Source organism: Ammodytes marinus (genome assembly GCF_949987685.1).
Source record: "Ammodytes marinus genome assembly, chromosome: 10".
Taxonomy (NCBI): Eukaryota; Metazoa; Chordata; class Actinopteri; order Uranoscopiformes; family Ammodytidae; genus Ammodytes; species Ammodytes marinus.
Genome location: NC_137214.1, coordinates 23,170,279 through 23,195,657, shown reverse-complemented (window position 1 = coordinate 23,195,657; position 25,379 = coordinate 23,170,279). Strand labels below are relative to the sequence as shown.

General features: G+C 41.3%; 1 protein-coding gene across 1 annotated transcript in view; it reads right to left on the bottom strand.

Moving 5' to 3' along the window:
- LOC307256128 (teneurin-3) overlaps positions 1-25,379 on the bottom strand; it is a 126,509-nt gene that overhangs the window by 61,092 nt on the left and 40,038 nt on the right. The window contains exons 2-3 of the mRNA XM_080035008.1: positions 16,398-16,623; positions 5,574-5,812 (exon numbers count right to left, since the gene is read on the bottom strand). Coding sequence (XP_079891134.1) covers positions 5,574-5,812; positions 16,398-16,623 — 465 coding nt within the window. The remainder of the gene's footprint in view (positions 1-5,573; positions 5,813-16,397; positions 16,624-25,379) is intronic.

Sequence of the window (25,379 nt, the reverse complement as noted above, 5' to 3'; positions counted from 1 at the left end):
CAAATGGCAAGGAATCAATTGGAAAACATGGATGGAGTATTAACCCAAAATGAAAAACCATTTGCCTGGAAAAAAGTAAAAGTCAGTGTAAAAAAAACTTCTCAACTCGCTTGGGTCTTGATGGATTCTAGTTCATTTAACACGATAAGTCCAGACACTCTGCGCAGCGAAACATTGTGCACTTCCATCACTCCCACTATCCCCAGCCTTCCACCAGAGAGGAAACTGTCTGCTGGCGGTGTGCTCTAGTCTAGTGTGAATCACACACACTCACACACACACACACACACACACACACACACACACACACACACACACACACACACACACACACACACACACACACACACACACACACACACACCACCGAACCACCTGCAAGCCTTCCCCTCTTCACATGCTCTTAGTGCACCAGGCCCTGAATCCCTACTTATCTCATCAACAAATTGCTTTGAGGTGAACAGCCCTCAATCTCACAATTTGCATAAATGATTATCCAATTATCATTTATGGACCACGAGCAATTCTCTTTTCTGAACAAGCTAGCTGTAAATCTCTAAAGTGAAAATGTTTTGCCTCTGCGACACACCTTCACTGACATTGACTGGGAGGGTGAATTTGTAGGTTTACAACATATTTGTCTGAGCTCTTGACATCCACATAGTTTAGAGGGGCACAAACACTCCTGCGCTGGAAAATGTACACATGAGCCCCAAATTAATCCTATTGGTTGCTCTCCGGCAGAATCCCCCCATCCTATTCACATTATTCTTGGGGGTGCTGTTACTTGGAAAAACAGAGTGCTAATAATCATACAGGTGAAAGCCACATATCTTTATTTTCAAGAGAAAATAAAATAATAATATTAAGGTAAGTAACCTATGGCATTAAAATAGAAAAACATGACTGGAGTATAAAAACTCTTCAGTGCTCCCTGTTAAAATATGCAAAGGACGGCATTCTAATGGCCATTGTCCCCCAATCATAATTAGTCCATATACCAAACAGAGAGGTGGCCCATCTGGACTCAAAGTGTGCCAACAACAACTTAGAGCTTAAAAGCCTAAAAAATATTGAAATAAACGTTGTTTTATGCTGGGACCATCATTACATCTCCACGGAAAATATCCCCTCGGGACTCTATACTAGCTGCGAGGCTCAGAGCAAGACTATCCTGTATTTTGGGGAAAATGTCTCCAACAACCACCTGTTTTTTACAGTCGTGTGGTAATGGAAGCAAGCTCAATGTCACCTTCCGTTAGTATTAGATTACGCTCAGAAGCAGTCCCTTTCCCCAAACACAGTAGTCATTGTGAAGCAAGTTCTTTTAGGGTTAGAGGTCAACTCAGGTGGAAGAATATTTCAGGATACTTGGATGAATTATGAAGCAATATTTATTACAGGCTTGGCCAAGTAGAACCCGACTGCAACTCGGGTGACTTGCGATTCAGTTCCGGCAGACACTTCCTGAGAGCAGTGTATTAACCTCATGCTATCTCTACCACCTCCCCGGCTCGGGCCCCAAGCGTACCAATGTTTTGGGTCAGAGCTGAACACAGTGAACCATAACATTCTGGAGTCTAAGGAGATGAGACTCTATCTATACAGCTGGCCAAAGTGTCTCCGAACAGGCTACAAGGCTGACCTAGTGTCTAGAGATAGACAGACACACAAGCATAAATGAACTATTCATGTTTAAAATTAGGCTAATATTAACTATACTTAAGGACGAACATTCCCTCACAGTCATGATCAGTGACAACTGGACCTTCCTGCATCATCCACTGTACTCTGGTAACTGCTGAAGCCGTGTTAAAACCAAAAGTGCACCCCATGTCAACAACAGATGAAAGCCATCACTATAATAACTAGCCTTAACTAAAAAAACACATGAAACCCCAAAATTATTCTTTTCCTTTTTTTCAGACAGATTACATTTAGGTGATAAAAGGTTTTAGGGTAACCAGTTTCTTCCTAAATTAGGAAGAAACCGCAACTGATAACACAACATAATTCCTTCTTCTTTTGAGAACACTTTGAATCAATACATTCTCCACATGAGTCACATTCAAGAGGAGAATGTAAGAAAGAAAAACAACCAAAAAAAACAATTGGTTTCATTGGTGCAGTTCAATATAAAGTGCACTTCCAAAAAACCAGCATGTGTTTCTGCACCCACTCAGAGCACGAAAGCTGGACTGGGTCCTGATTGGCCTCCCTCTATTTGAACAATTGTTGAAATCTTTCCAATCAGTCTTGTTTGCAGAATTGGAACTGAAAAGACTCACCTCAGCATGATGGCCTTATTTGAAATTACCGGAGCTGATTTTGTCGTAGTGCAGTGACTGCTATGAATGCTATTCCTCAAATTAATTTAATGAAAGACATTTCCTCCGAACCGTTTTTTTAGAATTGCATGAGGCATACTAGTTTGAAACCTCAGTTTGGGGAACAAGATAACAATTGAAAAATATTTTTCATAAAGGAAACACACAGAAACAGTCCCCATTTTGACACAACAGATGCAGGTGTGTGACTGTCTTTGTCATCGAGTTTGTCTTTGTACAATCGGGAACCGTGCGAGGTGGCAGTGGAAACCTATAGGGTATATGAGCATACACATTGCTAGCTATTTCAGTCATTACACCTGGCAGGTGAATTGGCCACGGATGAACGAGAGAGGAAGTGGAGGAAACACTCGCAGACACCTGGGGGCAAGCAGTATAGGGCTGCATCTGTTTAGCTCACTCGCAGCATCAGGCACACACACACACACACACACACACACTCTGGGGAAAAAAAGCCATGACATACAATTCTCCCACATCCGACAGGTCTGCAATTAAACACGTCTGTGATTGGTGGGGTGAAATTGTTGTAAATGAATCCAATCTGCTAGAAACTATCAGCGACACAACAGCTGAACAAATGACTGCTTCTGCTCGTTTCCACTGTGTAAACTGAGCTGATCCGTCATGAGCACAAGTGCAAATAAAAAATAGCAACTGATTCCTACACACGAAGGAGCAGCTAAGCTATAAAATAAAAAAAGCGTATATATCCATACTCATTTTACGACACAAGATCATGAATGACAACAGGCCACAAAGCAGTTAAGTCAATAAAGGGATTGTGAATATGGATATTGATATAGCTTATTTATGACCTCTCCTGCAAGAGAGCAGTACCGGCTCTCTGTTCACCAATAAAACACGCGTTATAGGATCTCCCCCAACAACCCCATATTTCTCCTTATACAACTGTGTCACATTTCCTGCTGCCTCCAAGCTGGATGAATACTTATATATCCGCTCAGGGAGAAAGGCACAGTGCGGAGATTAAGGGCTTGGATGACAAGGGAGGGCACGCGGAGAGATGAATCTACAACAGTTTTATGGCTGTGGTCAAGATTCTAAAGGTTAGCAAGAAGTCAGCTTTGACACAGGCTGTAAAAAAAGAAAAAAGAAAAGAAAAAAACTTTGAAAGCCGTCTGATAGGAAATATTGCCCAAAGAATATGGAGCGGGGTGGGGGTCTCTTCCTGAGTGAGATAAAAGCATTTCCTGCTTGACAGAAGGAGCAGGTTTTGGGTCTATAGTACAACAAAGGCTTGGTGGACCAAGGCCTTTCTTCCTTTTAAAGTTTGGGACAGAAAAAAAAAAAAAAAGAGTTCAGCTCCTCAACCTGTGTTTCATTTTGACGTTGCCATCTGCGTGCTGGCCATTTGAACCTCCCCTGCCAGGCCTTTTAACAGCAAGCCCCGAGGACATAAATTGTCTGTCGTACTGTGAGCCGGTGGATCAGAAGTGTGGGAATGATGCACAGCCTCCTGTCAAAGGGGGAACAGACAGAAATCTCTTGCTGGGAAACTGTTACTGGGTCTGTGTCTGCATATCTGACTGAGAGCCTATAGTCAGACGGATGCCTCTGAATCATATCGGGACATCTGTAATTTCTGAAAAAAGGGAGAAAAAGGCAGTAAAATAGAAATACTCCTGGCAGAGATATCAAACTTCATAGAGATAAAGAGGCATCCCGGCTCCATTCACTCTAGGCAGGCAGCTTGTCTATCGCTGGTTCCACTGACCGAATGACATGTCTGAAGATTGTCTAATGCTATAGTGCAGATAGCGGAGTCATGATGTCTCTCCCTAGAACTGAAAGCAATACATCACTTATGGCACGAGAAACTGCTGGTGGACTTCATGGACACACAGATGACAGCTTGTGCCGCATCTCCACATCCCACAATAACACGCATTCAGAGGTTGCCTTTCTGCCAAAGCCTCGGTGTATGCAGTAGTTCATTTTGTCTGCTCAATGAGATTGATTTGTTTTAGTATTAAAGAATGAAGGCCACAGTAAGCTATGTCTAGAGTATCTGGTAAGGTAGGCAGTTTGCAGATACTACCTTTACACAAACGCGGACCTAGTTCTTTAGTTGTGAGCTGGTGCTGGTGCCGTACCGGAGTTGACTCAACTTGTGAACCAGAACTGTTTTTCTTTGCCGCAAGCTAGAGACCAAATTCTGTATGTTATTGTGTACATCTTTGCTCGCCCAGGTTATGCTTCGATTATGTCTTAGACACTTTTTCAAAATTGACAACCACACATTTTTATTCTTCCTGTTAGTCCGGTACGCACTGAAGTCCTTGGTTCTAGACCAGCACAATAAAAAGCATGTTGTTGTCAAAATGCAAGGAACAACATTGAGATACAGGCACTTCAAACTGCCTCGGTTGAAATGGGGTAAGAGAAGATGTTCACGTCCTGAACAGTTTTTAGACATGATGAGGCACTGTCGATATCAGTGGACTACCGCAAGAAGGAAAAGAGAAGGACTTGATTACTGCCATGGTGCTGGTGTAGCCCGAAAGTTTGAAAGACAGCTGTAGATAAAAGACTAGTAGGAGCGTGTCATTGAGCTGATGAGGCTGACTTGCTGTCAACTGAAGAACCCATCCACATGAAGAACCCTTGGGAAAACAATGAAGGTCAAAGTGATACAGCTATGATTGGGACGGAAAGAGAGACACAAGCAAGGCATACAGTCCTAAAGGCTGCATCAAAATCAAGCTTTAAAGTCCAACTCATAAGTCCTCCCAAACAAATTGCAAGAGAGGATGGAAATACTTCCACTGAATTGTTGACCATTAAAATGCCATGGTTTATGATTTTGACATTTTCCTTTAAAAGCTTTTTCAATTGTTTTTTTTAATCGATTGCTGCGACAAGTTACTTTAAAGCCTAGGTCTGATAATAAAATATGAAGTGATTTTGTCGAGGTCTCAGAACAGGCACCGTGAATGCTTTGCTTGACTTTCAAGTGTCAGGTCAGGACTTCAGGGAGTCTCAAGTGAGTCAACAATTATCAAGCATTTAAGCGTTCAAGTTAAAATTAAATCTTTACTAAGTATTGTTCTGACTCTGAAGATGTGTGTGTAAAAGAGAAAAAGATAACTGGTGTGTAGCTCTAATAAATGGTAAAACAGGTAATCAATGTACATCCTTCTTGTGTATGTGATACAAGTAGAAAAATGTGTCAAAACTCGTAAAGTGTGAGCTCAACCTTACCTATGCAGTAGCAGAGAATGATGGAGAGAACCACAGCTATCCCCACAGCGATCAGAGCAGTGCACTTCCAGGAGCAATGTTTCGGGGACTTCTTGAACTTGAAAGCCCCTCTAGACAGACTGCTTCTGGGCAAAGGCCGCGCCGGCGTTGAGTATACCGTCCCCGTCGCCATGGTGTAACCAGGGGCTGCTGCGCCAAAGAAAGGTGTCGTTCCTGTGCCCGTTTTAAAAAGAAAGTGCCTGGAGGGGAGGGAAAGAAAGAATAATGAGAAATGGGTATTGAACAGATGAATGACTTTAAGGAGGCTGTTTTGAGCCATAACTCATTTTTTTTAAAGACCTCATCTCTTCAACTGCTCATATTGATAATGATAATAAACCAATTTGTGCCTGCCCCTAATATGCCCTTAATAGCTTTGTTCAAATTTAAAGGCAGATACAAAAAATAAATAACCTAGATACAGCATAACCTACAATACTATTAACGTCCATGCATGAGTATCACACTGCAAGATGAACTAGGCTCCATTTCAATATTCAGTATAATCCTGACATTGGAAGAGGTGAACCAAAAGTACCTCATAAAAACAATCATCTCCCACTTGCCCTTTTACAACTGGGCCTTTTGCTAATAGCCCATTATACCTGGGGTAATTAAGAGGGTTTAATCAAATGCACTACGGAGTGATCGTCCTATTAACTTTTAAACCCCACGTGAAAAGCTCTTAAGTAAATGAATTAAGCCTTGTTGCCACTCTTGCCACTACTTAGAGATTAATACCCAAATGCCTCCAGGCTTATGGCGACAGCCAGGGAAATTGGACAGATTGACCATGCATTGCAAAAAGCTCTCCAAATCCAAAACTGTGGAATTAGCCCATTTTTGAGACGCTATACCCCAGATAAGACATAACCCGCAATTACAGTCTTGAATGCTTCACATTGGGAGTAGAGCAAATAGTTGAATGTTCAACATGACTTGTGCTAATGATTAAAAAAAGAAAAAAAAAAATTGTAAAACCCAACCTTTTTTTATTCAATTGAGCCAAAATAGCTAAATACAGAATTACTAAAATGTACAGAGTTATAGCAATAAAATACATACTGCCAATACAGCATTTAACAAATATGTCAGCAAAAGTGAAATGCAGTCTTATAAATGCCACTTGATACAAACTAGTGTGTATGGGATCATGGAAGAGTAACATTTCGGAGAGTAAAGGCCAGGCTAGGTACGGTTCTCCTTTTCTCAATGTTTAGTCCTCTTTCTTTACTTTCTGCTCATCCTACGCAATGTGTTAGTGTTATTTGCGTTCTACAGATCCCTTGAGGAGTTTTTTTCCATGGCATCCCCTTATTTAAATATAGGCTACCAATAAACTGTTTGCCCATTAATTATTTGTGCAGCATCTGTGAAGTCTCCATGTAAGTTAAAGTTGTGACTTTGAATTTGCCCAATTGCTTGAGAACAGCTCAGTGGGTGAAGTTGAGCAGTAGCAAGCCATATACCGTAGTGACACTACAAGCTGTAAATGCATCTGAAACAGTTCCATTACCTCAGTAATATCTTCTTAGGACTATATATTGTTTCTTAGTACTTGAAACACTTCCAAAATAATGCAAAGCACAGTTAATCCGAAATACTTTTTAACAGTTTTGTTTTACAAAGGACAAATCATATAGGGGAAGGTGGGGTGATTTGTGCGTTTTGGAAGTTGCAAAACCCCTTGTTTCTAGAAAACCGTGGAAGAAATTGGAAATGTGACCACATATTTAAGAAGAGCCATCCATTTGACTCATCCTGTAAAGAAGGGAGACACAAGGAATAAGATATAAGCACATTTAAGCTCAAAAAACTGTGTTTTGCCTTTCAAAGTAAAATTTCCATGATCAAGGTTTTTTGATTATTGTGTCTGAACAATTATAGACACGTTTGAAAACATTTGACACATGTTTTAGTGCTTTGGTATGCTACACTTTGAGTCTATATAGTTAGCACAATGTCAACCCTAAATTGCTGCATCATGCCTATTATCCAAAATTCTGGGGATGGGGTGATTTGTGCGCAAGGGCCTGGGTGAGTTATAAGTAAGTAAGTAAGTAAAATGTATTTATAAAAGCACATTTATGACAGTTTGCACTGTCCAAAGTGCTGTACATAGTGCATTCAGTAGGTAAACAATGAAGGTACAATAACAATAACCAAAATAAAAGACGTAAAGCCCATACATCCACATAAACACAGATAGTAGTGCAGAGGTAAGATAGTTAATGGGGAGGAAACACCAGGGTGTACATATGGGTTTTGAGCCTTGATTTAAAGGCAGAAATGTAGGGGGAATCACATTTGTCAGGTGGCAGTTGGTTCCACAAGCACGGAGCAACTAGTGCAAAGTACATTTCTGAGAGTTGTGCCAGTGGCATGGCTGTATACGCTGGTCACCAAAAGAAAGTGATTGTCTACAGTAGCTCAGAAGAGAGTGACATCTCAATTCCACTTAACGACACCACTGATGAGAGTTCAGATGGCCAGAAAGATGATGATGGTGACTTTGTCATTGTGACACAATGACGCTGGGGTGATTTGTGCGTCAAGACAACTTTTTTTCCGAAAGCTATATTTCTTAAACAGTTTATTCCAGATCCAAAGTTTTTATTGCCAGGGATGCACAACATCCTGAACTATATGTAGATATTTGAGTTGGAGACATAACTGTCAAGGCCTCACTTTAAAATCACTTTGAGTAAAAAGTTGCACAAATCACCCCACCTTCCCCTACACATAAAGGCATTTCTCACATTTCAGACAATGCCGGTGGATATTTCAGCTATACTTCCTTTCTCCTGTGAGGATATATCTGGCCTAAAAACCCTCTTCTGATCAATGTCTTGACTAAAAGAACAAATGTCAGATTTGGATCGTCTGGCTCCTCCTTGTACCGATTGACAGGTGCGGTCACGGGCAGGACAGGGATTCCATTTAAAAAGGTCACCGTGTGTCACTGCTGGAATGACAATGCGCCGCTCTTTGGCGACGGCAACCTGGATGTGTTGAGACTCCTCAGTCTAGAACAATCTGCACTGCATAGAGCTGTGTCTGCCGCATACTCTGTTATACGCAGTCGGATATGAATTGAGGTCAAAACTTACACAACGTCTGAGGCGGCAGACATGTAGTCAAACACAAAGGCAAACAGACACGGCTATCTGGGGAGCTACCAGTAAGTGTAAGTTGATGCAGTCTGATGAAGATACATAGAGTTTGTGAGTTTAAGTGTGTGTTTTTAGCAGGAGTATCCTATGTACTCTATTTGGGAGAAGTAACTATCTATTGAAAGTAATACTGCAGAGACAGTTTTTCCTGTAAACATAAGCCTAGCATTTCACCTGTGCTTTTATTTTTCTACACGTAAATGAGTAATGTTCTCATGGCCTCAGAGTCAGTGACACCTGAACTAAATACATCAGGCACATCTGCGCTACAGAGCCTTTGGTAACACTAAAAAAACAGCCAACTGCTGAGCAAAATAATGAAAAGGCTGCATTAATACATTTCTGAAATTGAAACATATGTAAACAAATCATAAAAAAAGTGTTTATTTGCACAGTTTTAGTTGATTGAACCATCTGAACGCACATAAAATTACCAGAAACATATGGCACGCCGTAGGTGGTTAAAAGTAGAACGTCAGCTATATTTCAGTCATTCATATCCCTTCTCTCTTTGTACGACACAGTGTGTGGAGTGTAACTGAACGTTGGCAGAATCCATGTGTGTACCGGCATCACCGAGACAAATCCCCGCAGTGGACATTTATTTGCACGCGGTGTTTCTCAGTAATTCTTGTGCTCATGTTTTTCCATGTCTGCCATTTTCTTCTTTTCTTCTCTTAAATGGCAGACTGAAGGGGTCTAAAGATGAAATGCTGTTGGACATGATTAACAAACAGCGGACCAGTGTAAATGTCTGCAGCCATACACACTTGATGACCGGTTGTAATTGATTACAGCCAGTGTGATGCAACAAGGCACATTACTATGTTAATCCAGCAAGCCCTGGTGATAGCTATACGTGGTGTGCAGTGGGAGAGAGAGAGAGAGCAAGAGAGAGAGAGCGAGAGAGAGACAGAGACAGAGAGAGAGGGAAGAGAGACAATCGAGAGTGTGAGACTGAGAGGGAATAGAGAGCAAATGAATGGCTGTGTGTCAGTGTGATTCCCAGTGTCTGTGTGTGCACGCCTGTCTGTCCCATTGAGAAGACTGCAACACAAAAGCAGCAGCCAGCCCGGTCTCCTCTGCTCGCACAACATTGCTTTTCATCAGGATGACATTTGGAAACATCCTCGCTGAGGACAAAAGACTAACACATTGAGTGGGCTAGATTTGTCTCTATGCCTAAGCTCCAGCTGGATGGGGGTGAAGAGAGCACACTACAGACAATGCCAATTCAAGCCCCTCAGAATATGTAATCCGTCTATTAGCCGCTGTGCTGTGTTAGCATTAGCATTTCAAGGTGAGAGCTGGAATATTTTGAGCGCCTTTGAATCCACAGGGGAAGAAAAAGAAAGATTTCAGATGTGGTGGCGCATGGCACTGGCTCGTTTTCACACTCTCTGTCGTCTGTCGTCGTCGACCCCCCCCGCCCTCCCCCCATCACCACCTGCCCCCTCGTCAGGGGGTCTGCTAGCAGGTGCTATTCTGGGACAGCTAGCCCCACACCCGCTATATATCAGGCAAAGCTTTTTTGTGCCACCGTGCCCACAAAGATCAGCATGGTGCCTCTTCAGTCGCCCCTGCAGAGTGCTTCAGATTAATGGCACATGGAACTCACTACATTTAACAAGTGTGATTAAGTCTGGCATAATAGTCTCAGCTGTTATGTACAGTACGTACATATATATTGGCATTTGGAGTCTCTTCCTAGGCCTGAAACGCTAACTCTGTAGCTTACTGCTAAGGGAACATTGTGATGAAAACATGCTCCATTACAAATCAAATGCTGATGTATTATAGCTTCAGCAGGTTAATATGTAATGTGTCATGTCTTTTTATATCCGTGCACTGCTCATTAACACTTTAACATTCACAGGCAAGAAATCATCTGGAACAGACAGATGCACCTGATGTTGCCAGCAGCAGCAGCAGTTTATAAACCCGCCTAAAATAAGAGGACAATATTGAAGAACTCTGGAAAAACACCACAGTAACGTGTGCTTGGCAATAAAGATGTTGGCAATATGAATGAAAAGAAAAGCGCACACAAGAAAAAAAAATGTCTTGAGGATTACCAATTTGCCTACACCGCCGTCCACATTGGCAGGTAACCAAGCATCACTGCAAGCTCCTTTCTATTCCTGAAGGCTAGTTGGCTGGAATCATACACATGACTAATCAGTCCAAGAGTGAGCCTGAAACTGTGGCCGCTGTACAAATTATTATTTTTTTGACTGTCTGACGTACGATTTACTTGTGCATCACACACAAACTAAACAAAAACAAACGCGCGCACACACACACACACACACACAAACAAACTAAACAAAAACACACAGACACTCACTAAACAAAAATGTAAACACACACACACACACGCAACCCAATCCTGGTTGGATTACTCCCTGCTATCTTTTTGTTCGCCCACAAGAACAATTCTAACACATTTTCCATCAGGAAAATGTACTGACTGTGGCACACTGTACCACATCATGGTTTTGGAGCCAAGACATCATTTCAATTCACCAAAGGCCTCCCTTGACACATGAATCCAATGAGGATCGACAGTACATTTATAACTGCTACGTGTGGCTGGGCAGGCCTTCATTCTGAGATGTCATAATGACTGTTCTAGCTGAATCTCATTGAATTAAGTAGAAAAAAGGCTGAAGTGGGCTCCAGAGGACATGCATATGTAAGAGCAGACACCTACCTGTATCTTATCCAGTGAAGCACTTATAAAGCTTATAGTTCACAAAAAAATTAGGGCTGTCAAGCGATTAAAAAAATGTATCTATTTAATTACAGGCTCTGTGATTAATTAATCTAAATTAATCACATACTTTTATGACACTTTTATACCTGTTTATAAACAGCTGTATAGCCTGCTACAGTTTGTTTCTCTCTCTCTCTCTCGCTCTCCGTCTCTCATAACTTCTGTCTCCACAACAGACAGCGCTGCACTTCCACAGATGCCGATTCATTCACCGTCGTCGTACTCATAGGCAAACATATTGACACACACACACACACACACACACACACACACACACACACACACACACACACACACACACACATACATACACACGCACACACACACACAGGGCGGGTGCCCGTTTACGCGGGAGACGAGACAGCTAGCAAACAAAATTGAGACACACGGAGGAAGATTGAGAGATACTGTTTTGAACCTATATTGTTGCACCCACTAAATCAATAATGCACAGACACTGCGGAGAATAAAGTAAGATGTCTTCCTACCTTCATGCTTATTTTCCATAGAGCCCTCGGCCCCGCCCTTTCCTCTGCTTCTCTCTTTACTTTTCTCCCTTTCACCCGTGCGGGCTGTGTATGCAAGCTACATGCAGCTCGATGCAGCTCACCGAGCTGCGCACCACTTTTGCACCGGGTCAAAGGGCACTATAGAAGTGTGATTAATCTGCGTTAATTTTTTTTAATCGCGTTAATTTTTCTGTGATTAATTAATCGAAATTAACGCGTTAATTTGACAGCCCTAAAAAAAATACAATTTCAACACATACTGCTCAAGAATAATTACCGGTATTCAAGCATCAGTCTATTGAGGGAAGTGTCAATTTTAGGGCTGTCAAACGATTACAATTTTTAATCAGATTAATCACAGGATTCCGTGGATTAATCACGATTAATCACGATTAATTCTACCATTCGAAATAGGCCCAAAAAATTACCATTTTTTCTGTATATTGTTATATGTATTGAAAGATAAAGGACAGAAGGTGAATATATACATTTAAATGTAGTTTTTATTCATTGAAAATCCAAATGATGGTGTAATTACTGCAAATAAATTATAATCAACTAAAACAACCACACCATACTTAAATTTGGCTGTCTCTATTCAGCAAATATAGCATAGGCTATAATGGCATGAGTGAATCCATAGTTTTGCATTCCTGAATACAACCTGATTGCAGTTCGTTCGTGTGTCTGTGTGTAGAAAAGGCCCCAAAGTTCATAAGTTAGTGTTTAATATTTTTTACAGTGTGTTAAAATGTGTTTTATTCTGTCAGTTAGGGCCGTGACGTCAGTGGGCCGGAGAGTCTGTTTAGTAAGTTTCCTTTCTCTTCTCCCTCGGTCGGATGTGTGTCGCAACAGCTGTTGTAACGTCTCCTCACAAGCGGAGTTTAAGCCCAATTGTTTCTTTTCCTGCGATCTATGCTGCTGTGTCTGTGAAAGAAGGAAACTAAAGAGCAGATAAACCATACTCCTCCTCTCCTAGTCTCATGCTTATAGCCTGACGTTTTTGGCCATAAGTGCTGTTCTGGCCGACACCTCTGAAGTGAAACCTGTGATACAAGCAGATCAGCGCGGTACCGATACATCCACCAGTTTCCTCCGCTACAGTGTGTGTGTGTGTGTGTGTGTGTGTGTGTGTGTGTGTGTGTGTGTGTGTGTGTGTGTGTGTGTGTGTGTGTGTGTGTGTGTGTGTGTGTAGCCGACGTTGTTGTCACGTACACACACCTCTGAAAACTGCAGACGCTTGTTTCCTCCCGTGAACGGAGCAGAATGTTTCTCCTGTTGCTTCCGAGAGCAACTGCCGCCCACGACACAGACCGACACAGACGTGGCCGTTAGCAGCAGTTATAGGTCCATGGTTAGTAGTTTAAAACATAGACTAGCGTGCTGCTATGTTTGGCTGTGCGCAGCTACTGATCCTGGGTCAGCCACAGCGTAAGAGTGACTGTAGTGTAGAGCGGGTGGGATGCACGGGCCGGATCATTCTGCACATGCGTTAAAAAAATTAACGCATTAATTCCAGAAATTAATCACCCTGAGTTAACGCGTTAATTTTGACAGCCCTATAGGCCTAATGAAATTCAATGGAATCTTGCCAATTGAAAATATCCCAAAAAATCTATTTAGTGAAGTGGTCAGTAAGAGAAACCGGAGGGTTTTTTATTAAAAGCACTCCGCACACTTTTAAAAACCGGAATGTCTCCTCTGCACTTGAGAACGAACGGCAGGCAGTCTCCCTGCTCTCTTGCCTTCTAATCAAACCCTATAAGTTGAGCGGCCTCAGTTAGAATTCCACAGACTGACGTTATGAGACTCAAGGTGACACAAATCTGTGTCTATCAGTGGATCGACTGCTTGCCATGGGATGGGATCAACATTTCTCCTTATCTAATCTGTCGTAATGTTAGTAAAGGCTCTGCAGACTTGCTGTACTTTTTGTAAGAATAATGTTTAAATCTAACCAACAAGTGAGCCTCGTTGTTTTTCTTACTTACTGTATATGAGTTTGATCTTGGTCTCATCTTTATTTATTTTTTCCTTAGCTGAAAAAAGCAGGCTTCATTTCTCTTCAGCACTTATTTGATCTCGACTAAATGAGCCGAAGTAAAACTCGGTGTCTTACCACAGTGTTGACAGTGTGATCACATTGAGATAAGTGACTTTCTTCACATGGCGTATAATAATAATAATAGGCAGAAGTTAGTGGAGTAGTTACCGGTAGTTACAGAGTGCAGCACTTCGCTCAATTAAGAGAACACTGAAAGCCATTCACAGTGAAAAGCTAGTCGGGGTATGAGTCAAAGAAGCACACACACTCCACTTTGAATACTAACTCTTCAAGAGGTTGCACACACACAATTCATTACTGCTAATTGCTGTAGAAGTAGCTAATGCCATCAAACGATTGCTATTTTTTTTCAAAGAGGGTCACATCACAGGGAATGCATTACAAACAGATTGTAATACTTTTCTTTAAAACAAAAAAAAATCAATTGTATAGGATATTGTTTCGTCTGCTCATGAGCTCATACGGGTCACGGTTTCAAAGGAAATTCACATCCCTGTGGTACTTGAGGCCACCTATACACACATGCTGCGTCAGGACATTGTTGCCCCCCCCCCCCCCCCCCCTCCCCTCCCGAAGGCAGCCTAATACATACTTTCTGGAGCCTCTGTTTACATTTCCCAACCTGGTGTTTTTTTTTTCTCGACATCTGCAATTATGTGGTGAACCGGGTCTTCCCATTTGGCCTGCCGTTGGCTTCGCAGCGGCAGCCCACTGTTCCCCACCCACTGACAAGCACTTGATTTAGAGTCCACTGTGGGGGATAGTGATTTATGCCTGCTCTGATGATAGGTGTGCACATATTGTTTCGTCGATACGGCTAAGACAGCTCAAGGTCATTGAGCGGTTAGTATTCAATCACCTCGTCTTCCCACCAGAAAGTGAAACTGTCACCACATATCCCCATTGATTCAGTCACATCATAAGAGGTTGTTACTCTGCGCTGCCACTGACCAAATTTAAAGTTTACATTCATCTAAAGCTCTCGCAAAAAAAAAAAAAGGGTTCCCTTCCCTGTGCCAGAATAACATCGGGCACGGAATGCAATCAACTACTCAAGGCCATTTCTGAGTCACAGCGCAATGTACCACACTTCATTAGCCGGGGGGGTATTTTGAGCTCACTGATTAAGAGAGATATAACGGATGTTTCAGGAGGAAAATAACTTGGCAGAGGCCCCTTATGACAAAGTAGTATCTTGCGCAGCATATTTTGAGATATCACACAATCCGCTTACCAAGTTCCCTGTTTAAGTTATAGCCTCTTTGATTTGAACTGGCAAGCTCTGTGATGTTCACATAGTTCACTCTAATCATGCACTCTCCTTCCGAGTGTAGGTCGGGCTCATTTAGTAATAAGCCATTAATGGTGGAAGAAAAGGAAAAGCTGATCTGCTAGCACTACTTTACAGCAGACAGCAAAGCATGTCGCTGCTGGTGTTTAACATGTGCTCACACATGTCTATCTAAATAGAGATAAAGATGTAGCGGAGCCAAAAAAGCCTAATTGTTGATTAAGCTGGTAATGCACGCTTGTCAACAAGAAACACACTGCTGGTTTAGTCATGACTGAGTGAGTCACTGTTAACCCTGACTGAGCTGTATGAATATGAGCCAATACCTAACACATCACACAACAGGCCTGTGGCTTAAGCAGACAGCCTGGTGGATTAAGGGGAACCGAATGAGGCAGAATAGGTTACCAAACTAAACCAAGGTGGATTCAGCAATTCTGGAGATATCAGATAATATCTCCTCATCAGCTAGGTGTCCATACTGCATGTGCTCTGAAAAAAGGATCCAGTATTATTACACAGCATACAAGCCTAGGCTCTGTAAATGGGCATTCTTGCTTTCCACAGTGGGCCCCCTTTGTTTACATACCCTTTATTCACATTATCTCAGTTGACAGAGCCTAGGCTGTGTATTAACACCAGATTTCTGTTTAGGTGCACACACAGTACGGACAGGAAGCGGATTCTGAAGAGATATTTAGATTTTGACAACAAGCATTCTCAAGAAACACTGACACCACTGTTAATGACCAAATCATTGTACATGTTAAATAGAAATAGGATAGGCATGGGACCACACTTGATTGAAACCAAACTGAAATAAAAAAGATTTTATACATGCAGCTTGGCCCCCCCTGCTAATTAATGTCATGTCATTTTGTTCTCTAAGTCAGTGGAAATGGCTTCATAATAACAACACCTGGGACCGTGTCCCCAGCTGTGTTGCTGTTGGGTCATTGTGGGTCACTCACCTGCTCTCCAGGGCCACATTGCTGCCCAGGACCCAGCTGTCCTGCAGCTGGACGCATTCCGCCGTGCTCTGCAAGTCAGCCGCCAGGCCGGCTGTGTGCGGCGGGCTTGGGCTTCTCTGATTGGCCAGTGAGCTGCGGCTCAGCGACGTGATTGATGGATGCTGCTTGTGTGGGGGCGGGGCCGGGGGCAGAGGAGGCGGACCTTGTTGACTAGATAGATGGTCACCTGGAGTGGAGCAGAGCAGAGGGAGGGAAAGAAAGACATCAGAATATCAATCTGTGTATTCTTAATAGCCTAGGTAATTTGTTTTGCTGCAGATTGCATTTACACCCAGAGACAGCGCACAGATAAGAGTGTGCAGCATCTGTCTTGTATGTAAGATGAGACAGCATACAGCTACCTAACAGACCCCGAAAAGTAAATACAACCAAGAGCAAGACGATAAAAACGCGAGATGCAACCCTTGCAAAACCCAAAGAAAAATAAGAGGCGCTTTTTATGGCGACACGCATAATAATTGTCGCAAAACGCCACACGGCTGACAGTTGGGTTCTCTTAAACAGAAGGTCACTTAGAGAGGCAGCTGTTCCTTTATGGGCGCTTAACGCAATGTTTCACGTTTGATTACAGCCAGAGAAGACTCTCAAATAACTAATGACCAGAACATCCATTAGAGCTCCGAGAGAACAGGTTTTCCAATTTCACACAAAGCTGTGTAATTGGCCCCCAGAATGGCATGTGGTGATTATCTATCCATCTTCCCAGTTTAAAAGGTAAAAACCCACAGTGCTGACAATTCTGATTTGCTCCAATGAGCCCCAAATGGGTATCGTCTTTCTTGTCTTACAGAGGCCCTGGAGTAGGTTGGGAGCACCGGGAGTTGCGTCTTCTTAGAAGCTGTTGTTTTTGCATTGACAGCATGAATTTTTTAAAAGCCTAAAAAGGAGTTAAATTTAGAGCATATGAAGGCTGGAGGTCAGTTGTGGTGCATGATTTAACCTTTGCTTTCTCAACCACGCATAAAAGACCTTGTGGGCTATAAACCGGGGATTAAAATATGCTCGGCAGTATTGGCTAAACAGATCATCTTCATTTAGAACAAGGACACCCAGCTATAATTGTTCTAAGGAAAGTTTTTTTAATGGCCATGCAATTTTTGTCCTGGTCTGTGTGCTTTCGCTTTTCATTTTTTTAATGTTTTTTCCTTTCCCTTTTGTGCATTAAATGAGCTGTTCAATCTGTCTCCACAGTGTTAAGAGGAAACATTTATGACATTCAGAGCTAGGAAATAATTCAACACTGCTTTGAGGTAAAAAACAAACAAATAAAAGAACCTTCAGGCTACTTCATATGCAGGCTATTGGAACGACTGCAGATTAGGTTTTGCCTATTCAATGGAGGAATGCATCAGAAACATACTGTAAGGAATGTTGTCTTAACGATGATTACAGAGTGAAACCACTCTCCACGCGGTAATTGCAGGGACGGTGGCAGCTTTGATAAGGTTTAGCAAGGGGAAGGTTGTACCAATCATTTTTGTGACTGATTACTTGCATTGTGTTATTGTTTTTTTTGTACACATTTCTAGAACATCTGTATAGAGAGAGACTGATGCAGGCAGACAGACAAATTATGAATGATGAATGGTTTCGAGCAGAAGCAGAAGTGACAAGGCGGCACAGTGCTGGTGCAGAGGGGCCAATCTGAGATTAATTACTGCCTGATTAGAGTTTGATCAAGCCCAATCAAATGGGATCCCCTCATCACCTTGTTCAAAGTCAAATCTCAATGCTAACACATGAATGACCTGTGATCAACTGCGGTGTTGGCATTTCATGAAATATATTGCTGCCATGACTCAGTGGTAATAATTAGAAGGCAACCCACTCATCTCCCAGTATAGACTGTGAGAGCCCTATGAGGAAAAGGTGCTAAGTAGGCTAATAGAAATGTGGATTATCTACCAACACTGGCCTTTTTTTTCCCATTTCACCTCTGGGCATCGTTCCACTGTACTAGCCAGCCGCAACCACCAGCTCCACTTCACTTTCCAGGCCAAGCATTATATATTTTTTTTGTTGCATATTGTTGCATATAGCACACACTAGTGTCAACAAGGATGGAAAGGGAAATGACGCACAGGGGACAATAAGATGGGTTTTGAAAAACAGAATATGATCTAAAATGGTAAGTAAATGGCGGGAGTGGATTTATTTTTTAAATTGTTCTGAAATGAAATTATATTTCATTTGAAGTAACTGCAGCGTCCTCATAAAACACAATAATTACCTCTTTTGTGAAGCACATAAAAACTGCAGTGCAGACATCTTATTATCATGGGACGCTATTATCCCACCCACACATAACACAGTGAATCCTAGCTAACTATCCGCCCTCCCATTAAACATAACAAATAAAGATACATGACAGCTATTGCACAAAATCGGTATCTAGTTATCTTCATGTCTATATGGATATTGATCTATTGGCACATAGTGCAAGTCAACATCATGATTGCCCTTGCTTTGTTTACAGACTGGTCTGCTGTGATAGTAGTATGGTTTGAAAATGCAGCACACTGTGTCATAGTTTCAACCTCTAAAATATGTATGTGGTGCAGGTTAAAGTGCAGTAATAGTGCTGGCACAGCAAGCAGAAATGATTTTCAAAAAGTCCAAACACAATATTCCAGCTTTATGGTCTACCTGGAATCAATTTCTGATGAATGAACGTGTTAAAAAGTCTTGTCTGAACCGCAACACGAAATGAACCTTGTTTTTAGGTGAAAGCACATGCTGAGCATAAAGTTCTCAAAACGCAAAACTCCCGAAACTTCAAAGGCGTAGGATTTGACATGCAGCAAATCTGACGGAATAATCCCACAATGAACTAAGGGAACATAACGCCCCATGAACTGAATTAAACCTACATGATGCATACTTTGCAAAACTCAGACACAAAGCTTCACAGTGTAAAGAAGGTTTTCCACTTGAAACGCTGCGTTTGAGTCAGCTGTAACGCCATGACAGTCAGTCAGCTCTGTAAAGCAAAAAAGTCTGAATTCCTAAATTGCAACTCTGATAATGCAATGTTTTGACGGGGAGAATGTCAAGGTGGTCTGAAAAAAGATGGCAAAACATGAACCCAAACAAATATTTTCGTTTTTATCCTCAGAAGCTTAAACGATGCAGCACTTTGCAGACATCAACAAGGTTGCTCCGCTACAATCCATAGATGTCAGGGTTTATAACCATTCCAGATTCTTTAAAAGCTGCTGCTTTATTATTCAAATTACTAAAAGAAAAAAAGTGTGCCATGCTAGTAGACAAAATGTGTAACAATTGGCCTAGATTCACTTGTGAGGACCATCAAAATGGCTTCTCCCTCACTTTTTAGGTTCAACATACAGTATAACTATACACCTCTGAAAGTTTGAGCACATACTGTATATAAAGTCTGAGGCGAAAAATGCAGTGACCACTTTGACACACCAAGTTTTGCCATTTTAACTAATTAAGCCTCCAGCTTTGTAGGGTCAAGATCAAATGGTGCAATAGTTCCTTGCAATAGAGACTTTTTTCAGGTTTCTATGTGCAACAACCAATCAAGTAAGTGTTGACTTCACATATCTGAATTGGTGTATAAGAATTAAATTTCAATTGCATGGCTTCATTTCATTTACACATCAATATTTCAATTCAGAATACATCTGACAATCTGGACTGTACTTTGGCCAATCGTATGATACAATGTGGCGTGCTTTCTCATGCTCTCAATTTCCCAGCACACAGTAGGTGTCAGTATGTCTGAGAGGCGTAAGGTGCTGTGCTTTCTGGTCTCCAATTTGAGGCCCGGGGTTGAATCCAATTTCTGACAAACAGTGTTAAACTTCAGGACATAGTCTCCCTATGATAGAAACCCTATAAGTGATAACCTCAATGTGATTCCATGTACCTCAGTGAGCGAAATGTTACGCTATCTGTGCAGCGGTTCACTGATGTATTATCTGGCAGAGAGGTGGAGGTTTGAAAAGCCACTGGGGCAAACGGTGCTATACAAGACAGACATTTGGAAGTGTAGCCATGATAACTGCATAATGCACTCACTAATATAATATTGTGCATTTTAAAAAGAAAAAGAAGACTAAACAATGAGCCTTCAAAGAAAGCTTGGCATCATGTTCCACCAAGACACGCAGGGAATTAAGCTGGCCTTTAAAGTGCAGGCTCAGTGCCTGGGAAGGCAGATGAAACAGCTGTGTGGTTTATGGGGGTTTGCTTTGAAATCAGATCAAGACGGATGCCTCCTTTGCATAATTCCTCAACGTCAGCTTGTCATCATCTCCATCAGCAACATGCTTTAAAGGACCTTTGTGATTAATACTGCGTGCTGGCGCTGAAATGACAGACTCATTTCCTTCTTAATGATGCTTGCAAACTCTATCAAATGATGCTCGGTGAAACACCCTCCTGAAGTATATATTTGTTTTCGTAACTCTTAAAGGTGGAATCAGTGATTCTGGGGAAATGTTTGTTGACAACATATTTTTTTGTCAAAATCAGTGAATAGGGTTAGGGTTAGGACAGAGTACGGACAGATACCTGTCCGTACTGTGTGTGCACTGAACAAAAATCTACACAGCTTAACGGTTTGGGGTCTGAACATTGACTCATTCCACAGAGAAGATAAATGTTCATTGGGCTGTGAAACACACATATACAAGAGCAGATACCCTACAACAGCTTTTTGTATGTTAAATTAAATTAAATTAAATTAAATTAAATTAAATTACATCCAAAATGGTTTGGGTTTGTCTATCCGTTCATATAATTTAGTTAATTGTAAGTAACTTGTCGGAGGCTATCACTGTCTGCAAGCTGGGTTCACATTTCACCACAAACTTCTTGAACTTTTTGATACCACTATTTTATATGTAGATGTTTAGATATATTACAATTCTATGATGGCCACTCCTTGGAAAATATTTATTTTTTGATGAAAGCATTGACACGCATTGAGTACTGCGCCTAATGTTCCAACACTGAGTCGGGACACAATTAAAAGCCGTTTTGCACTCACTATGCTTGGCAAGCTTGGTGAGAGCCTTTTCATATTCATTGTGTAAGTACTGTACTGCAATAGGTCTTGTGCCATTTTACTCTCCATTAAGAGACTGATTCAACTGCTAATGGCATTGAAAGGGCATTTGCTTTGGACTGGCCTGCCCTTCACCAATAGGAAAATGTCAGTATGCGTGCATCCCGCAAATTCCATCAAGATAGATTATATATGAAGACACACATGTTCTACCACAGCGTATGGTATTTGTTTTCAACGAATAATATAGTCTTTATGAGGTTTTTAAAAAATGCAGTGCCTTCACTGCATCGTTTGACTTTCCGAAAAGACACAGTGAAATAATAAGTGATACCTCTCATAAAGTCCCTCCTTGATTTTATATTGGATGAATAATGGATTTATTACATGATAAAACATTCCATTTGGAGCAGGTAGGATGTTTATATATGTCAAATCAATAAAATCATTCTCATCTTCGCTGGTTTTCTGGTCCGTAAAACACCTCTGTTGCCTGGCTGAAGGCGGTGGCAGCTTCTCACTGTGAAGCGCTGATGGCTGTGTAGGAGGGTGCTGTTTAAAAGGGGGGGTGGGGTGTTGTACCCAGTGGGATTCTGGACCATTTCAACAACCTTGCCCTGGGTGAGTTTCAGGGATTTACTCTGCAAAGAGAGTATGCAATTTTCAGGTGCTTGTGGTTTTGAGAAAAAAAGAAAGAAAAAAAAGAAGCTGTGCGATTTCTATCGTATTTCCTGCCTGAGTATACGGCACTGGTTCACAGCCTTGCCCACTCTCATTCTGACTTTCTACCTGATCAAAGATATAAATGTTCTTTTAAGCTGTCTATAGGGGGAACCAGGATGTAACCAATATTTCAAGGATTACATGATCATTGCATTATAGAAATGGACATCATTTATTTTTACCATACATAATGTGCTCCCACCTAGCGGGGAAATAACTCATAATAGAATCCCTTAATTGCCATTCATTTAAAATGTATGATTTGTAAACACACTGACGATGCACTGTGAATATAAGCAGTTCCACATCACTGTTTGTTCATATCTCTCTCTCTCTCTCTCTCTCTCTCTCCACAGACATCGCTACAGATGGCAGATCATCATACAGATGATGACTACTTAACAGTTCTTTCTGACAGCTCTCCGATTACATAGCAATTACACTCCTTCTCAAAAGCTGCTTTGATAATTAGCTTGCTGACAAAACACTCAGTTGTATTTAGTCATGTGTGGACATGGCTTCCTTGTTTGGTCAGATATGGGTTAACGCCTAGCTAACATGCTACAGTTTATAACTTTGGCACGGGAATCACGGTTTCTACAGTGACATACTGTCATTATACTACTATGACTTTATATTGTCTTCAAACTGCAGAGTTTAAAGCTGGCACAGTCCACATGGAAGTATGCAAGTCCTCACTTTTCTGAAACACATTTTTACTTGATTAGTGGTCCAAACAGCCATTATCATCATTTGTCATCAACCAGTCACCATAGGTAGGCTACTCAGCAAACATGGATTTTAATAAGTCAATTGTCATCATTTTCATGATTTATTGTCATTTGATTGGAATAAGCTTACAAGTGACTAAAGTACATCATTTCACATGATGTAACTGATCTCAATGTAACTGCATTTCCCTTAATTTCATATACACTATGGCCACATGACATCATAGCAAGGATACACACAAAATGTCAAGCGCCAATTAACTTAAATAATAAATTGACTTATCAACCGAAGTGATGAGAGCCATGAAAAAAAGACAGTTCAACTTAATTAATTAATTAATTTATATCATTGTTGGGCCTATTGGGGACGCATGGCAAGTAATTAACACAACACTGACATATTATTATTAATTGGGTTTATCAGATTTAGTTTTGATTAGTTAAAAGCCAAAACCACGAGCTGTAGAAAGCCAACGCTAGAGTTGAGGGAAACTGCAGTCATGTGACAATTATCTGTGGGTCAATGACCACAAATCACCCCTTAAACATTACACATAATCATCGACCCATTGTTAATACAAAATATTGATTATAGCAGCTTCAATAAGATACCACATTAGTGGCGTAGCTACTGTGGACCAGTTACATTTCTCAGTATATTGAGAAACTAATGAACCTACCAAGCCTCTAATCTTAGACACACATGTGCAATCCCAGCCCTCAGTCCCTATTGCAGCTCTCATTTTCAATGAAACTTCCTGGCCCAGTATTTTGCTTGAACCTTTGATGTGCTGTTACACTGGCAATAACAGCAGCAACCTGCCTCTTCATCGCACCACACCATCCTCTTTGATCCTGGAAAAGCACAGCGAGGCTACAATGTCTCTAACTTTATCATTTACACAAATCACCAACAGTGAAGTAGGCAGTGGAGACGCCAGAGACACTCACATCCAAAGGTGTCTCTGCTCAGCACTTCGCTTCTAAAAGGATGTTATTTCCATTCTTGTGAAAGGAAGCTGGCAGTTTCAAGCTTTCTCCAGTGTGTTTTTCAAACAGGGCCAGTCATTCAGTCCCTTTACATTGAGGTGTTGGCTCTAATGGCTTGTGCCTTCAGTAAAGTGATACTGACGGGCTGATGGAGCCAACAAGAACCCTTAGGATGCTCCTGGCCAATGCAAGCTATTGAACATTCGGCTGTGTATCTCCAGCTGCAGTGTCAGGGACAACAACAATGCACTGTTATCCAGTTTTGCTGAATTGTGAGTCATTTTTTTCTGACCATGGCCACATCTATTTGTGCTAGTAATTGCACGGAAAAATGTTGTCTCAATCAACTTAGGGGTCATTGAAATGTGACATGTGTGCTCGGGGGAAACTATTCATGTGCCGCCCTATTCATTTACAGCTCGCTTCCCCAATCACTTGAGGAAATGGTTGCAGGAAAAAAACAAGCCACTCATGGTTGTAGTGGCACAGTCTTGTCCAATGCCTGCTATAATTGCATTTCCTGTGCAAATGGCTCAGTTTGTGGGAAAACGAGACAAAGGAAGCCATATTCATCTAAAAATGGGAAAGCCCATCTTTTCCTGATTAATTGTCTGCATATTGTTCTCAACTGGATGCACACCACTTGCACACAGATGACTAATGTTCACCTCCATTGTGAGAAAACTAGAGGAGCAGGCGACTTATGCGGTGTATATCTTTCACAGCACACTGAACCAATAGCACTATGAGCACCCTGATAACCCAAGCCCTGTATCATATTCTATAGATGTTGATGTTTTTATATTCCTCTTTTGCAGAAGGAGTTATATATTATTATTAACATTATATAAACACACATGGTCCCTTGAGATAAAAACTCAAGACAAGATGCAAGTATTATCACAAGATGATGAATTGGAATAAAGCAAACTGACTGATTACTTATTTGATCAATCCAACTACGTACAGTATGTGAGCACGAGACAGCAGTTTACCAACAGGACTAGTATATAACTGATCTTCCCAATATCATTTGTTTATAGTACTGCAACTTATAATTATTCTGATTACTGATTCATCTGCAGAATTGATTTCAGGATTGTTCTAGACAGTTCACCAACAATCTAAATCCCCAAAATATCATGTTTACAAGAAAGCAGCAGTACGTGAACCAGTGAATGTTTGGCATTCTTAGTTAGCTCCAAATAATTACTCAAAAGATTAATGGGTCGTAAAAATTATTGATTCATTTTCTGTCGATTGACTAAGCTTCTAATCGTTTCAGGTCTGAAGGCAACCTTGCTCAAAAAAATTTCCGTCTAGCAATTATTTCCAAAGACAGAAAGATACGCTGATTAACTGACTGCCTAACACACTATGTATCAACCAATGTTATAGATCAGCAAATATAACATACATGGTGCAACTTTATTCTGTACA